The sequence below is a fragment of the Echiichthys vipera genome (genome assembly GCF_963691815.1).
Source record: "Echiichthys vipera genome assembly, chromosome: 1".
NCBI lineage: Eukaryota > Metazoa > Chordata > Actinopteri > Perciformes > Trachinidae > Echiichthys > Echiichthys vipera.
The window spans coordinates 8,858,419-8,875,157 of record NC_139826.1 but is presented as its reverse complement, the minus strand read 5'-3'; the positions used below and the strand labels follow the sequence as shown (position 1 = coordinate 8,875,157).

At 40.3% G+C, this 16,739-nt stretch overlaps 1 protein-coding gene across 3 annotated transcripts in view; it reads left to right on the top strand.

The window, feature by feature from the left end:
* The window catches only part of mtss1lb (MTSS I-BAR domain containing 2b), a 92,606-nt gene that overhangs the window by 63,518 nt on the left and 12,349 nt on the right, over positions 1 to 16,739 (top strand). Inside the window, exons 4-13 of one of the 3 annotated variants that reach the window (XM_083913719.1) lie at positions 65 to 149; positions 2,529 to 2,620; positions 4,299 to 4,373; positions 8,111 to 8,268; positions 9,538 to 9,645; positions 9,808 to 9,905; positions 11,131 to 11,278; positions 11,494 to 11,568; positions 15,490 to 15,648; positions 16,090 to 16,272. In XM_083913719.1, coding sequence (XP_083769845.1) covers positions 65 to 149; positions 2,529 to 2,620; positions 4,299 to 4,373; positions 8,111 to 8,268; positions 9,538 to 9,645; positions 9,808 to 9,905; positions 11,131 to 11,278; positions 11,494 to 11,568; positions 15,490 to 15,648; positions 16,090 to 16,272 — 1,181 coding nt within the window. Of the gene's footprint in view, positions 1 to 64; positions 150 to 2,528; positions 2,621 to 4,298; positions 4,374 to 8,110; positions 8,269 to 9,537; positions 9,646 to 9,807; positions 9,906 to 10,992; positions 11,279 to 11,493; positions 11,569 to 15,489; positions 15,649 to 16,089; positions 16,273 to 16,739 lie in introns of all 3 variants that reach the window. The other 2 variants (XM_083913718.1, XM_083913720.1) reach the window with 2 other exon arrangements.

Here is a 16,739-nt window from a genome sequence, read left to right as displayed (position 1 = left end):
TCTGTTTGTGTATGTATGTTTGTGTGTGTTTCATCATATGAACCTGGCTGTTTTTTGTTTCCAGGGGCAACCAGAGATATCGGTTCGGCGCTGACCAGGATGTGCATGAGGCATCGCAGCATTGAGGCCAAACTTCGCCAGTTCACCAAGTAAGACTAAATAGTACCCAATATATCAGAGAGAAAAAAGTGCAGGCATTTGAAAAAGTTAAAAACCCTTTATTGTAGTGGGTACAATTTAAAAAACACCAAAGTGTGTCGGCTTGCGCCTTCCTCAGGGTGTCCTGGTGTTTGAGTACCAAATACATATTACACTCCCTGCAATGAAAATCAAGTGTTTGACCTCAGTTTAAAAGTCTAACTAGCGTTTTTCATGCTACAAGCCATATCAGGAGCCAAATAAGCTGTCAACGACATGGATGAGCATTTCTGCCTTGAAACTGCAGTGTACCAAATTCTGTATTCAGACAGCTAGGGTTTCATACATCACATACCTAAGGAACCAATCCCATCATATTGTGACTGGGGCATTCCCTAGCCATAACTGTGGCAGCTGTGGTTGGTCTTTTGAACTTTGTGGGAAAACCATGTTCGACATAAAATTAATCATAGCAGAGTATGTTCACAAACTTTTAAACATATCTGGAGGAGGAATTTAATCTTTAGAGACCTTCCATAGACTTAGTTTTTGTAATTTTTAGTGACGCACAGAGGCTCTTTAATATTTCTCAAAATAACACCAAACCTCTGCAGTAGCATGATAAGAGTTGCTACACATAAAACAAAGCACCAACAACGTAGTTAGTGAACCCAGAGTTTATTAAAAGAGTGTTTTGAAAGACTTACGAACTGGCCCAGTACCAGCTCCTCTCATAGTAAAGTCCTTTCCAGTCGAATACCAAATGCAATCCAAGAGGATGCTTCATTTTATGTGTAGGGATACTTATCATGATACTGCAGGTTTGGTGTTATTTTGAGCAGTATTAGTCGTTAATAAAGCCATTTTAATGCCTTCACCATAATGCCCCGAGCTAATCAGTGTTTGCCACGTCGGACTGTTAGCGACTCTACCGGATTTCTCCATTAATAGTTCATACACGAAAAAAAAACAGTCTTGATTGCTTATTGGATGTATGTAAGTTCTGAAAAAGACCATGTGAGGATTTTGCGCCGGAATTACACTTTAAGGTGAGATCAACAGGCCCACAGCAGATGCCAGGTAGAACCGGTATACATCATCTGAAAGCAGGGAATGTTAAGATTAATTTTTGATGCAGCAAAGTACTACATGTCAAGTTTATTTAGTCATAAATCTGTAATTGTGTTTTGGTTAGGTGCTTATTGAAATGTTGAAACTTAAGAGTGAATAAGGGCTTGGAGCATTATGAGGGGAGTATATCATCGCTATTCCCATGCTCTACTATGCCTCATAAGTTGTTGCAGAAATATTGAAATACACCATTTTAGAATAGGAGAAAATAACATATTTGCACTGCATGAGAAAAAAACAAAACAGTTTTAGCCCCAAACTTCAGTGGGCATGTCTGTCTCTGGAGAGTTGTGGCCACCCATAGAACCGATTTCCATTTACATATCTTTAGATCAAGTGACCTGTTTAAAATGGATGTGCCAGTTTTTCCCTTGTCAAAATTTAGCTTAACTTAAACTAATGTAGCCTGCTTCCTTGCCACAGTTCAGGGAGCTAGAGAGGAGTCCAGGCTTAATGTTATAGGAGAACACATATTTCCTCCCTTTCCTTCTCACTGTTTCTAGCCTTCTTCACCTCCTGTCTTTGCTTCATTTCCTTCTTTGTCGAGCTTACTCAGTCGCCTTTCAGGGTTTTTCAAAAGTCAAGCCTCTTCGTAACGCTGACCCTCTTTTTTGATAGGACAAATGCTTGGTGAGGTTTCTTGTCAGCTGTATGAATTCCATTAGGAACATTGCTCTGTCTGTACATATTGAAATGACTGTAAAAGAATACAACCATTGGCACACAGTACAGACCACTCTGGAAACCTCACCAAGAGTCTGTTTTCAACCATTGTTTTCCTTTTCCTTCATTCTTCATACTCTTTAATGACTTTTCCACGGCACAAGCTATTACATTCATGGTGATGGTGATGATAATGATGATCTATGACCATGGTAATGACAGGGGTCCCTTTGAACACTGAGTCAGTCTAAAAGCTTTTGTGTCTGTGTTTATGTGCACATGTTCCAACTATCCTACATTTACTGTAAGTGTGTGCATTTGTATGCATGCGTGGATAAAGAGGGGGCAGTTTCTCAGATACTTAAGTAACAGTGGAATGACACGTGGAGGGATCTATGTTCAAGGATCTCATTCCATAAACTTCCCATTTCCAGTGGGTCTTGGTGTTTGGAATATGGAGTGTCTCTTTGTCAAGGAACCACACAATGAAAATATTTTTCCTACGGTTGATTTTAATTAAACAAAGGAGTAGTTGTTTGCATTGTGTCTAAGCTTTCTCCTAATGTATGTACCTTCCTCTTAAATCTCCCCAACAGTGCTTTGATGGAGAGTCTGGTCACTCCTCTCCAGGACAAGATTGAGGACTGGAAGAAAACAGCCAACCAGCTGGATAAGGATCATGCCAAAGGTATACCACATCGCAGGTTATGATGCTAATGCATGAAACCACTGCATTACTACATCCCACATCCTCTCTGCTGAACTAGCTTTAAAAAATAGTACCTACTTCCCTGTGAGGTGCTGCTCTTTGCCTTATCTACCACTGCGAAGGTTGGATCAAGGAAAAAAAGTAATGAGACAGTACACATGGAATGGTATTTGTATTTATTTGTTTATTTTTCTAAATGGGACATAACGTATTAATGAACATTAACACGTAAATATGTGTGGGATTGTAGCCAGGCGGCTAATTTGCATCCCTTGTCCCATTGGCAGGTGGGAAATGAAAGACATCAAAACAAGTAAAAATGGTCAATTTTGTGGAACAATTACTCACAAAACACTAAAGATGTATTAACATCATGTCCTGTTGCCTGTTCAAACCAAAAAGCATTGCATGTTGCTTGGGCAGGGCAATATCTAGATATTATATTGATATTGTGATGCATATGAGAATAGAAATGGTCTTAAGTTTTGGATATCGTAATATGACATGAATGCTGTCTTTTCCAGGTTTTAAAGACTGAATTACAGTTAAGCAATGTCATTTTATTGTCATGACTGTTTAAGTGAGTAAAGGCAAATAATAACACAACTTTGTCATCATAGCCACATTACTAATGATGATTTATCAAAAATGCCATTGTGTGAATATTTTGTGAAATCACCAATACACAACCATACAATATCAAGGTATTTAGTTAAAAATACTGTTATATTTGATTTTCTCCATATCACCCAACCCTATGTGATGCTATAAGTAGAATGATACAATGGAATCTAATCCAAGAAGTCCAGTTTGATGAATATTTCCATGAGTTTGAAGGCTTGTCAGCCCCAAAAACCAAGCACAGCTGTTTTTAATACTATGAGAGAGGATTTATCGAAGGTTATTGTCTCTACAATCTCGAGGTTAAGTGTCTCAGGTCCTTGGATATGCCTACCTAGTGGCTTTCACATCACAGGGTGGTCCAGGGCAAGTCAAAAACGTTCATGTGCACACAGGCTTATACAAACCAAGTCATATGAACTGACAGGTAACTCATCCATTGAACAAGTTCGGAACATAAGCCATCACATGGGTAAAATCAAATTCCGCTGACTGCAAGACATGCTGCACTTTATGGAATGTCATTGTTTTCATATATTATGGTCTGTGTTAGAAATGACTCACAAATAACTGATTATGAGCATTATTAGTCAAAGTTGTAAATGGACCATATTTTAGAAATATATATAAACTGCTAAAATACATGCTTAATCAGCTAAATCCCCTCTGAAACATGCTGACAGATACATATAACCACGGTTACTAGATTTTAGATCATAAATATATACGCTGACTACAGATTGTGTGGAAAATTGCATTCATGACAGTTTATTGTGCTTTTATATCAATCTTATTGGTTTCAGATCTATTTACTAAACTGGACTGGCTGAAACAAAGTAATTGTTCAATGGTGACTAATCATTTAGGATCAGTGATCAGTGTTTTCACCCAATCAAAGTCTTTATCAGTGAGCTCTTGGTTTATGGAAGCATTTCTTTTCAAGCTAATATTGAAAATGCAAGATAATATGAGTTGACACAGATACTGTAGCTTTACATTCCTTTTACTAAAGCATCTCTGTTCATCCTGTTTCAAGAGTACAAGAGGTCACGCCACGAGATCAAGAAGAAGTCATCTGACACCATGAAACTACAGAAGAAGGCTCGTAAAGGTAACAGTCAGCAGCTAAGCTCAGGCTCCTCTCACATTTGACTCACATTCGACACATAGTCACACTGTGGCAGTCCCAGTGTTTTGAAGTCCAGAGAGACAACATTAATTCTACTTGTGTCAATGGTGTTTCTGTTTAGATCATGTGGATATTTGGACCTTCAGTTCATTTTTATCGCCGATATATCTATGATCATATAACTGTTCCTACTGTAGTAGTGCAGGTGCATAGCACATCAACACCAACAGCGATGTTCATTCGATCAAATGTTGTTTTATGGCTTGGATCTAATTTGATAGCGTAAAAATATCATTTTAAAATGCCATGCTCTCAGTGCCAAAACACATACAGAAAATTGAGTCATTCACTGAGGTCAAGAACCATGACTTTATCCAGTCTAGGTCAAAAGAATTGTAGGTTTATACTTCCATCTAGTGGTGCTCAACAGTATTGCAGGTCTATTCTCATTTGTCCTGGAACACTTCTCAGTGATGCAGCAGCCACTAATTAGTGTGTTCTTTCTGGAGCAGCTGGGATTCAGTTGCCAGGCAGATGAATTTGATAATGTGAGATGTCCGTTAAGTACATTTCAAAATGATATTATATATTCCGTCTTTTGCCGAAGAGAACCCTGTGACTGTAACTCTGAGTACATACTGTATACTTACACTTAGAATTGTTATTGGCTCATGCAAAACATTGATATAAAATGAAATGTGATACATATATGAAACTAAACCAACATCATTACCAAAATAAAACCATGAAATAACACATTTAGTCAAACTGATGACAGTGTCTGGTTAGCCTTGTCAGTGCTGATGCTTGGTGGTATTATTATCATCATTTCAGTTGCAGCAGTGTTATTTTTGCTCTAACGTGTGGCACTGTGGCTGTCTTGTGATGGCTTCCTTTTACTAACCTTAACAATGAGTTCTGCTATATCTGCCCCCCCCCCCCAACCCCTCTCTGTCTCCTTTCTATTTTCTTATTTTGCTTCCTTTATGCGGTCTCCCCATCTCTCTGTCTCTCCTCCCCTGTGGTATTTGTCCCCCTGTAATAGAGATCCAGGGTAAGTATCAGCCTATCGCTCTGCAGCCTCACTTCCTTTTTTGCTCGCATTCCCAACCTTCTCCTGCAGATTACCATACAAGCATGTGTGTGGTGGGGGCTAACACCCAGCTGAGTGCAGTTTTCCCAGAATATTACTTAGTAGTTATTACTACATTTGTGATACAAGGGTTCCCGGTGGTCATGGAAAAGTATATTAGGAAATTGTTTTACAATGTTATCATGGCTTCAGAGAGAGCCTTGTAATTGGAGGTGTATTAACCCACCATGATGCCCCAAAGAAATAAGTCATTAGTCTGTGGTAATGTGATTAAGCATTTATTTGGTTAAATGTACCACATAAACACAATGTAAACTAAAACACAAACAACAAAAGCCTTAAATTTAGATTTTATGTCTGACCCCTATACATCATGAAACAATGAAGATGCTAGTTTCCTGCTGTTTTGGTCTAACCGTTAAAATCCACACAACATCCAGGACTATAAGTGCCCCCTGTCTACAGCAACGTATGGAGGAGTGTCCTTATTCAAGGTATGCAGGTACAGTAGCAGGCAGCGACAGGTGACACTGTTTTCTGTTACTGGAGGGGTTTGAAGACACTTACTCAGAAAATGAAGATGTGATCCTCAGCCACACTGATGATGAGGATTATTTTTGTGCCAAGTGATCAGTCAGATATTTGAGAAGTAGAATTTGAGTGTGACAATAATAGCTCCGCGGACATGAGCTGGGCTGTTTACCCACAAACGTGCACACAAACGTGTTGTAATAAAACATAAGATAATGATTTTGATTACTCTGCTGGTGTTTTCAAACGTTTTTTTGAAAGGAGGATTATGGGCAGACAATAATATGTTTTGAATAATAATGTTGTATTAAGGAGTTACTGTGTTCTTGAAAGAATGGGTCTATAAAGACTGGTATGGAGGAAAGTTTTGGGAATCATTACAATTTGATATTTAAGGGTTGAAATGTGCTTTAGTGTCTACTCAGTATGAACAAATTATTTTTCCATCAATTCAATTACCACAAACTAATTGGCACATGCTGAACCCGGGGCTTTGGGGCCCCTTGAGCTCCATTTGTTGCACCAAAATGATGGAGGTTAGATCTCTGGTGACAGATTAAACTTCAGCTTCCATAGTTTTATAGCTGATTGAGAAGTTGGAGTTGTGCAGTTTCCTCCCCGACAATGCCTGATGTAATTTAACTTCTTCTTCCTTGACTCCTGCCTGACTTCTGTAGCTGCTACTTTTAGCGTTGAGTCACATCGCAGGCTTTTAATCTGCTCTCATGCTGCCCCTCCTCTTTTGTCCTCACTTTCACTCCATCTTTGTTCCTGCAGATGCTGATTTTTTTGCATGCTGTAACACTACAAATACTTTTTTCATGTCTTGCTTTCCATTTATGGTATTTCATGTTTTTTTCCTGTTAAAAGTAGATAGGAATGAGATTTTCCACACCACACTTTGTCCACCAACTTCGTCTTACCTTGTGTCTTCATGGGAATGCTGTGTAATTAAAACATGTAATGAACTTTTAAGGCAGAAACACATTATTTGTGTTTTGGCTCTTTTCTTCCAGTGCATTAGGTTTGTACAGACACAGTCACATAGAGGGTAATTCCCCCCCCCCCCCCAAACACATTGTAATCATCTTTTTGTGAAAACATTTAGCCCAAGTCTTAGATGAAAAAGACACAGACACATATACTGTCTTTTAGTCTAATTTAAGTTCAACATCATGTCGGCAGTCTACACTTAAAATAGAAAGAAGCGGATTATCACCTGGCTCTATAGTTCCCCTTAGCTCTACAGAGCGTGTTTTTAGCTCTATCTCACGCAGGCTCCGCCCTCTTCTGGAATCTATGTGTAGAACTCTCCTCCAATAACAGCACGCATTTACACACTGAAATTCATACGAATGCAGCCGGCCAATGAGGAAGTACCTTCCTGAATGCCTGTCGTCCAGTATATAAAGCAGTACACACCACTGTGAGTATTACCCATAGAGTCCAGTAGAGGGCTCCTCCTGTGCTAATAGAACAAGGTTACAAAACTGTAACCTTCGTTTCACACCTTGTACACTTACTGTTGTGGTGAGTTCCATAGCTCTAATTAGCAGGAAAGTGTATTCTGAAAAAAAAAAACCACTGTACAACAGGATCAGGTATCAGTAACAATGAGGCCAATCAATTAAATTGTATAGGTAAATACTACATATATTATTTATACATATATACATTATATGTAGTATAATTATAGTATAATTATGTATAATATCATATAATGATAACCTGTACCTGTACCTTACAGTACATAGTCAGTACATATTCCATATACTGTACAAGTACCGAGCCAAAACATTAAATAAGGTGTTGCTGCTTACTTTGTCTCAGTTTCATAATGGATGCCAATGGTTTGATGGAGCAGTGAATTATGGGATGCAGAGGCTGGTGAAGAGATATCCCGTCGAGCCCACATCATGATATTTATTTTACTTTCACTTCAACTTTTTTTAACCTCATTTCTTCTCATCCACCTCCCCTGGTCAAATCCTTTCCTTTCCTTTATACTCATCATCTTCATCTCATGCTTTCTCACTATCCATCACCTACACTATCTCTATCTCATATTTGTCGTCTCTCACCCCCCACACCCCAGGGCGAGTGGACCTGCAGCCTCAGCTGGACAGTGCCATGCAGGATGTGACTGACATGTGTCTGTTGATGGAAGAGACCGAAAAGCAGGCGGTGCGTCGGGCCCTAGTGGAGGAGAGGGGTCGCTTCTGCACCTTCATCGGTTTCCTTCAGCCTGTTGTGGTGAGGAGATAGACACCAATACTATGTTATTTATAAATCATTTATCATGAGGTATGACACAACACTGTATATAGTGCTGAGCAATATGACTGAAATGAATGCCACAATATCACTGAGAAAATGTATTTTAAAGCAGTGTTTATCATTGCATATTTAAGGAATTCTTAAAAAATTTAGCCTCCACAAAGGGGTCGCTAGTCTTCCTGCGGTCCACACAGAAAGCGACAGCAATTAATACAAACACCAATAAAATCACACTAATTAATAAAACAAAAACAAAACAAACAGCAAAAACGTTGAGCTGATCCTAATAAAATAACAGTGAATAAGTGAAACCCCACCATATTAAACAAACAATAGTAACCGATAGTATCAGCAAGCACACGTACTGTAGATCTAAATAGGATTTGTGTTTAAGTCAGCTCTTATGTATTACATCGGGGAAAAGTGTACGTGTGAAACAAAAATCAGCTGAATATTGTTTTCTATACAGATGCACCAAACTCCACTGTCCTTCTTTTGGATGGTGCTAAATCATTTTAATGTCATTTAGAGCTTTTAAGAAAATAATAATTGTATGTATATAGCATTTTTCAAGCTTAAACACAGTGCTTTTCAGAATACAAGATTACAGAAATCCATGTAATCCAGCTCTGTGTCATGGCAGTGTGGGTGGTATGTGCAGTTAAACAGTGTTTGGCTGTCTCTGTGCTGGCAATCCCTGTGGAACAGAACAGAAGGGATTTCCTAAATCCACTTTATGACGTGTTTTCCATCATCCAGGGGAACTTGTCGGACCGCTTCGAGCTCCATGTGCCTCCTCAGGGGGAAGCCATCTGTGCACACTGCCCACACTGCCATGACACAGAGCTGGATTTAAATCAGCAAAATATCATTAAGTGCAGGCCATGTTGTAAAAGTGAGTTATAAGGAGGCATTTAAAAGCTGTATTTGAGTCTGAAGATCTCACACTGATGCACATTCATCATTGGTTATCACTCTGGTGTTGTTGATGTATAACAATAACTAGCACTCCAAAAGTGACAGTGCAAGTTTATCATACAGATAGTAAAAGACATTTGGCAAGAAATCTGGTAAAATAATATTCCCCTGATTGCAGTACATGTCTGATGTGCGCTGCAGGAGTTGTAGGCCATTTCTCCTGATATACCACTTCACATATCTGATGTGTTCTTGACTTTGATTGGGGGACACAGAAGTCAGCAGGAAATTACAGTACTTGTTACTATGTTGCTGGGTTTTTTTTAGAACGGAGAGATCGCCATGTTGGGAGAGATCACCCATCTCCAGGCCATCATTGATGACCTCACTGTGCTGACAACCGATCCTCATAAACTACCCCCAGCTAGTGAACAGGTAAACACACACTGTCTCTCACACACACACACACACACACACACACACACACACACACACACACACACACACACACACACACACACACACACACCGACAACAACAAGGTGCGGAACACAGTAAAGAAAAACGAGAAACAATCTCTCTTTGTGTCTCTCTCAGGTGATTAAGGATCTGAAGGGTTCAGATTACAGCTGGTCCTATCAAACTCCTCCTTCATCCCCAAGCAGCTCTGGCTCCCGGAAGAGCAGCATGTGCAGGTACTCATACACAAATACACATATGTACATCACAGACACAACCAACACCATATCCTGCAGTGTTCTTTGCAGTGATTTAAGAAAGAGGAGCCATCCCTGATATTTATGTTTCACTGTGACCGTCAGTCCTTCTGTCTGTCTGTCAGTCCATCATTACGGTCAGTCCACCCATCTTCAGTTCAGTGGGAGCTCCACATAAATGAACTTCAGCCTTCAGACAGAGAAGCATTCTGTTGAAGAAAATTATTTTTTTTTTTCACGAACAACTTAGCGAAAGATGATGAAAGAATATTGAACTTTGGCAGAAATAGTAGAAATGCACATTTTCTGCTTCCACAAACTCAAATTCAAAATATTTAATAACAGAATGAATACTACAAGTAGAATACTGTAAACTAAACATGTATTTGTGTAGTTCTTTGTCTGAAAACATCACTTGCATGCAATATGACAGCGTTTTGCCTGCGGTGTTGAGAGTGTGTGTGTATGTTTGTGTGTATGTGCCCTGGATCCTCATAAGCTTACGCACTCTCTGTATACCCCCCCTCCCCCTCCTGCTCTTTTTTGCCTCCTTTTCCCACACCATAACCATCCTCCTCTGTACTTGTCTCTTTCTCCACTTGTCTGTCTTGTTTGTTTGCACTGATTTGCCCTCTTTCTCTTGGTTTCTGTGGTTACCTGGTTTCCTTTCTTTTTCTGGGTCTCTGCTTTTAACTGTGACTGGACTTTTAATGCGTCAATGCATTACTAACCTGATGAACCAACAACTTGCTGGTGAACTACTCCTGACCTTCACCCATCGCCTTAACTAATCACAAAATCCTCCAATGCATCCTCCAATCATAAACTTATCATCTTGGCCAATAAACAACCTCCCATATCTTACACATTCCGTTTAAACTTCCTCTTCCTAAATTGAACCATTACTTGACACGTCCCTGTAATAATGCTCTCTCCCCTTAAATACTGTCCTTACTCCACAATGGCATCCATCTTCATGCTTCCTTCTCGCCTCACACTCCAAACCCTTCCATCACTACAACCTCCCCCTGTTCCTCTTCACCTTTCCCTCCCACCCTCCCTGTAGCAGCGTCAACAGCGCCCACAGCAGTGCCTCCCGTTCGTCAGGGGGAGGGGGTAGTGGTGGTATTGGTGGAGGTGGTGGAGGCTCCCAGCCCCACTCACCCACCTCATCCAACTCCTCCTCCTCCTATCGCTACCGCAGCAGCCTGCCGCATCAGCATCCGCCACCAGGAGGCATCGCTGCCCACCGCCTCAGCAGTGTCTCCTCTCACGATTCGGGCTTCGTGTCCCAGGATGCAAACATCTACTCCAAGCCCCCCTCGCCCATGCCCTCGGACATCACTAGCCAGGTATACAGAAATGCACACATATTTATGTACACAAATTCGTGGTTAGTGTGGGAATGATCCTTAAAACGACTCTGAATAGCATAACAAATATCAATATTTAATTATCCACACTGAATTCTTAAGAAATCAGTCAATGCTCATATCAACGTACGGACTCTTGATCAATCCTGGCAGATCTGTAGACAGGTTTTTGTTTTTCTGTTTTCCTGCTGTAGAAGTCATCCAGCTCGGCATCGTCAGAGGCCTCAGAAACATGCCAGTCAGTCAGCGAATGCAGCTCTCCCACCACTGTAAGTACTCATTCATACTTTACAGTAAGAAGTTCTCAACAGTACAGCGCTCAAATTAAATGCAAAGTTAAATGCAAATAAAGGGAGTAGTTCAGATTTTGGGAAGTGGAGTTGTTTGAGGTACTCATCCATAGTCAGTGTATTACCTACAGTAGAGGGTGGTCAGCACGTCCTTGAGTTTGGAGAAGAAGACAGGAGTACTGACATGGAAGCTGAGCAATTTACTGCTGTGGACGGGGAAAGCAACCAAATGTATTCGAGCCCCCCCCCAAAAAAAGCCAAAAGCAGTCATTTTACCTTATAATACATAGGAGTTGCTGTCCTAAACCTTTTAATACATCAAAGTCACACAATAACGCAAACAAGCTAACCATTCGATGCAGCTGCAGACCAGCAGCTCTGTGTTCTATCTCATAAATAACTGTTTTTGTCAGTGGAGTTTAGTGGCTTTGACAAGAGCATTGAACAGCTTCAGTTCCTCCGTGTAGACCTAAACAGGGCGGTCTGACTGCAAGGTAAAGCTATAAAAATATTTTAAATGTAGCAAATACACTTTAACTGATCTTGATTTTTTTAAGGCGGTCCTTTTTGAGGTGTCTAAAATAGGTTTAGCTGCTGCCCCTGTCCTCAGCAGTGCTTTGCTTAGCTTCCATGCCGGTACTCCTGCCTGCTTCTCCAAACTGGGGGTGTGCTGCCTTTTAAAGTTTGGCACAAATAGGGAAGAACAGGTACATTTTTTATTGATGTATATTTGTAATCAGGGCATTAAATATGTGTATTTCATAACAGAAGCTAATAAATGAACAACATTCCTAAAATTATTATTTTTAAACATTTTTTCTTTATATGAAATAGATCATTTGTAAATTAAAACAGTCTGGATACAGTTTGTTTTTATTTAAATACACAGGGACTTCAAGACCCAATAATCCTCTAAAAGTGACATCAGTACTGTACACAGCATCCCCATTTTACCTGTCTGAAAAATCTGTGACACTGCTGTACAGCAAAGGCTTTAGAGAACACAGAACGTGCAGTGATTCCTAAACACCGTTTCATGCTTAAGTTTTGCACTTTTGTGTCCAAACTTAATTCCAACATGAATTAGTATTTATCAGACAATTGTATCTGTTGGGGCCCCACTTTCAGACCTAAATGTTAATGCCAGTTTTTTTCCCCTCTATTCCATCTGTCCATAAAAAGTCTGTTGCCTCTCATCTATTACGTCAGAGGATACTACCATCTATTCGGCGTTAAGTTTGTTAATCAATCTAAATTGGTCTCCTAGTGGTTTCAGAAATCCATTTAAACAGCTTGCAGACCTTAACTTATTTTTTTTTCGACTGAAACATTTACATTTTTTTCAGATACTGTTCTTGGGTGGCAGTGATGAACAAACCCAGACCTTCATTTCTGGTCAAATGGAACTTCTGTTAAAATAACTGCAATGACTGTGGCTGTATAAATCATTCATTTTTACCACACATGCTTTTTGAAATTAAAAACAACATTCACTAAGAGCTGGATGTTTTTTTCTGAAAACAGTGGGAGACTTTGACATCCAGATATTCTGGCAAATCTGCAACAGAACAGACAACAGCTCTCCGTGGGCTAGAAGGGCCCTCCAGCAGAGAATGCTTTGTGTTGTAGCCTACAATGCTTTGTGTTGTAGCCTACAATATCAAGCAAGAGCAAATGAAACGCCTGCGAGAGAACAATGAGAAAAGAACCTCAGACATCAGGTTTTTGTTTAATAAATGTATTTACATGCTTTCTGGATAGAACAATATTTTAGCTGGAATTAGACTCAAAGGTCTCTATTTATTTCACGGGCACATTAGTGCTGAGTGGTATCACCCTCAGCAGAAAGGGAATATTTTCCTTTCATACTTATATTGTGTATATTGGTGGCTCACTAAGTGATAGGGAAAAAAGCTTAATATCACTGCAAATTCAGTGGATTTGATTTAAAAATTTGCTGCATCGTCCCCCGCTCACCATCTCAGATCAGGTCAACAGAACAGCAAAATGGAATGCTTGTATCCTGTGCTGTTTACACCATTTTAGTTTGTGCAGGCACACTCACATAAACCGTCCAAAATCACAGATTTCTTTTGTTTATGATTGAGAGCTCGTCTCTTTCCTTTCATTATGCATTCTTTGGCCAGTATGCACATCTGTTTGCATCATAAATACAAGTCTAATGATGCTCACGAGGCAAAGTAAATGTTCTTGTCGGATTTTCAGCAACATCTGTCATCCACAACAGCTTGCATATATGACTGCCTTCCCTTTCAGTTGATTAAAACCCTTTACAGCCATCTGATGGCAGTAACTGTGTGATACATCTCCAGTTTGAGTGACACTCATTGTCGAGATGGATCGTGTGCACATCCAATGGTTGCCTATATCACATTTTGCTCAAACTTCTGTTCTCTCCTTTACATCAAACTTGTTGGTTTATTGGTATTTGAATGTGTACTGTATGACTAAACTGCACTGTACTCCCTGCACTTTGATTCACACAGATAGCATCAAAAGTCCTGAGTGCTTCTCATTAAAAAAAAAAAGATACTCTATTACTACTACTAATAATTGGTTCATTTCTGCTCCTTCTGGCTAATGGGGAAAAAATCACTCAATCTGCTGTTTCAGCACCACATTCCCAAGACTGCATTTCCATGAGAGCTAGAGCTGCTGCCCCCGTGACCCGACCCCGGATAAGCGGTTGAAGATGAAAGAGAGATGAGACTGAGGGAGAGCATTTCCGTGTTTTTTGAGTAGCATGTAGTTTGTCTTGATTTATATAGTAATTTATAAGCAAACCAACTTGAATCAGTATGACACTATAATCCTCGAGGATAGAACAGGGGGCGATCCAGATGCTTTGGCTTTACTTTTTGGGAGCCGTCAAGCTGTCCATCTTTATATACAGTCTATGGACCACATACAGACAGTTAGTTGAACCCTGCTACAATGCATTGTAGTGAATACATGAGGCCAAATGTAGCAATAATCTACTTTTAATTAATTATACATGAAAATGTGACTCCCCTTATAAATAACACGATGTAACCCTAACCTAAACCCTGTGTTCAAATCTTACCATAGCGCTTTATAGCTAGCTAGCTGCTAACTTAAGTGTTGTGACACGTGCACAGCATGCCGTTCTCGTTTGGTAACTTGGGTCATAGAAATCCTGAAACTTCATCTATTGCTGGAACATTACTTACTTGGACATGAAGGTGGAATGTATGCTTTAAGTTTAACGGAAGAGTTTTCAAACATTAGTGAAGCTACAAGATAAAAGGGATAAGACTATAGCACTTTCTTTTCCAAATGGACGTTGGGTTAACTTCCCCTCCTCTGATATAGATCAGAGCACAGCTCTGTAAGGTTTTCTATAGGGACCATCCAAGACTGCCTTCTACACTTCTGAATCAGCGCTCCATCAGTACTGAATCAGCTACAGTCGTATACCAGCACTTTGAAATCAAGGTTATCATCAAGTTACAAGCTACATCTATACGGCTACAGCTACAAGGATGCAGAATTACTACACTGAAGTAGTAATGTCCAAATTCATCAGATTTTTAAGTCACCACATCCCATGGCCTTTCTAACAAACATGTAAAGCAGCTGTGTAATGTAGATTTTCTAGGCTTTTCTGACTTCGTGCTTCTAGTCATTTTGATGCATGGGCAGTAGACTCTAATTGTGTTTTGAAGGTATTTTCTATACTAAATCTACTGCTAATCTGTTCCTGCTCTTCTGTTGCACACTGGGGACTTAATGTGTGCGCGTGTCTGTTGTTCAATAGGTGTGTGTATCCATGTGTTTGGCCCAGTGATCCTCCACCTCAGCTGGCTGCCTCTGTCTTTGTCTTTCTCTGATGACGTGACTATGTCTCTCATCCCGCAGTTTGGCACGTCCTTCGCTACCTTCCGCCCTGCTCTCTCTCACTCTGGCTCCACCAGGCCTCTCTCTGTCATTCTTCCTGTTCCTGCGTCCCCACCCTATAACTGCCCCCCTGGATCCAGCTCCTCCTCTCCCACCACATCAAAGGTTCCTATGTGGAAGGTTTGTTCACCATTCGCTTCCATTTCGTCAGTTGCACCGTTTGTTCTGTTAATTTCTTTTTCAGTTAATGCATGGAGTTTATTTTTCTTTTAATTTTCATCACCTGATTAACTCATTCATAACCACATTGCTTTGCTCCCTTAAAGTGTTCATCCCCACTCGTAGTGCCCATACATAATTGTCTGGCCTCCCCTGTCTCACTTACTGGTTTTGCAATCTTCTGACCAGTATGTGGAGATCTGGCCAATCAAACTCATCAACATAAACATATTCAAACTCTCAAAAAGGCCCCCGCCCACATACACCCACACACAATCCAACCGTAAAGGCCCCCTCTCTGCACTCAGATGAAGGGCTTCAAACTGCTGGATAGTAGACAACTCTGTGTGTGCTAATCCTACCTGCTACTTCCTGTTTTTTTAATTTGACTTGCCTCTTCAGGATTGGTCCAAAGCAGGTCAGTATGAGCAGCCAGTGGCTGCAGCAGCAGTTCAGAGGAGAAAGGAACCTCTGGATAGACTGAGGGAGAACGAGATGTCGCCAGGCTCCCAGGGATATGCCGGGCCATCGCACTCTGATGATGCCCAGAGACACAGGATGACCCCGGCTAACATCGCTGCCAAGGTAACGCTGACAAGCATGCTGGAGATAGAGGACAATCACAGTAGGATAAACCAAAGAAAAGGTTAGGCTAGGTGTGTGGAAGTATATATACTACTACGGCCTAGTCCACATGTATTCTAGTATGTTTGTAAACGTAGCTTTTTGTATGTGTTTTGGACTTAACTGTGCACGCAAACTGTTGAGTAGGTCACTTAAAACAGATCTTTTGGAAAACTTAAGCCAGGGTCAGGATTTTCAGAAACTAAATTTTCAGTGTTGTCATGTAAACAAGTAAACCCTCGTTTTTGGCCTGAAATGCCAGAGTGTGTGTTATGTCCTGTATGAGGCGTCATAAATGAGGCAGCATTTTGTGCAATGATGTGACCAAAATAGTGCTGGTTCTAACTGCTAACAAGACGTTTTACATTTACACATTAATGTTCAGTTGCTCTTCCACTATATTGAGTTCTTTTTATTGAGGATATATT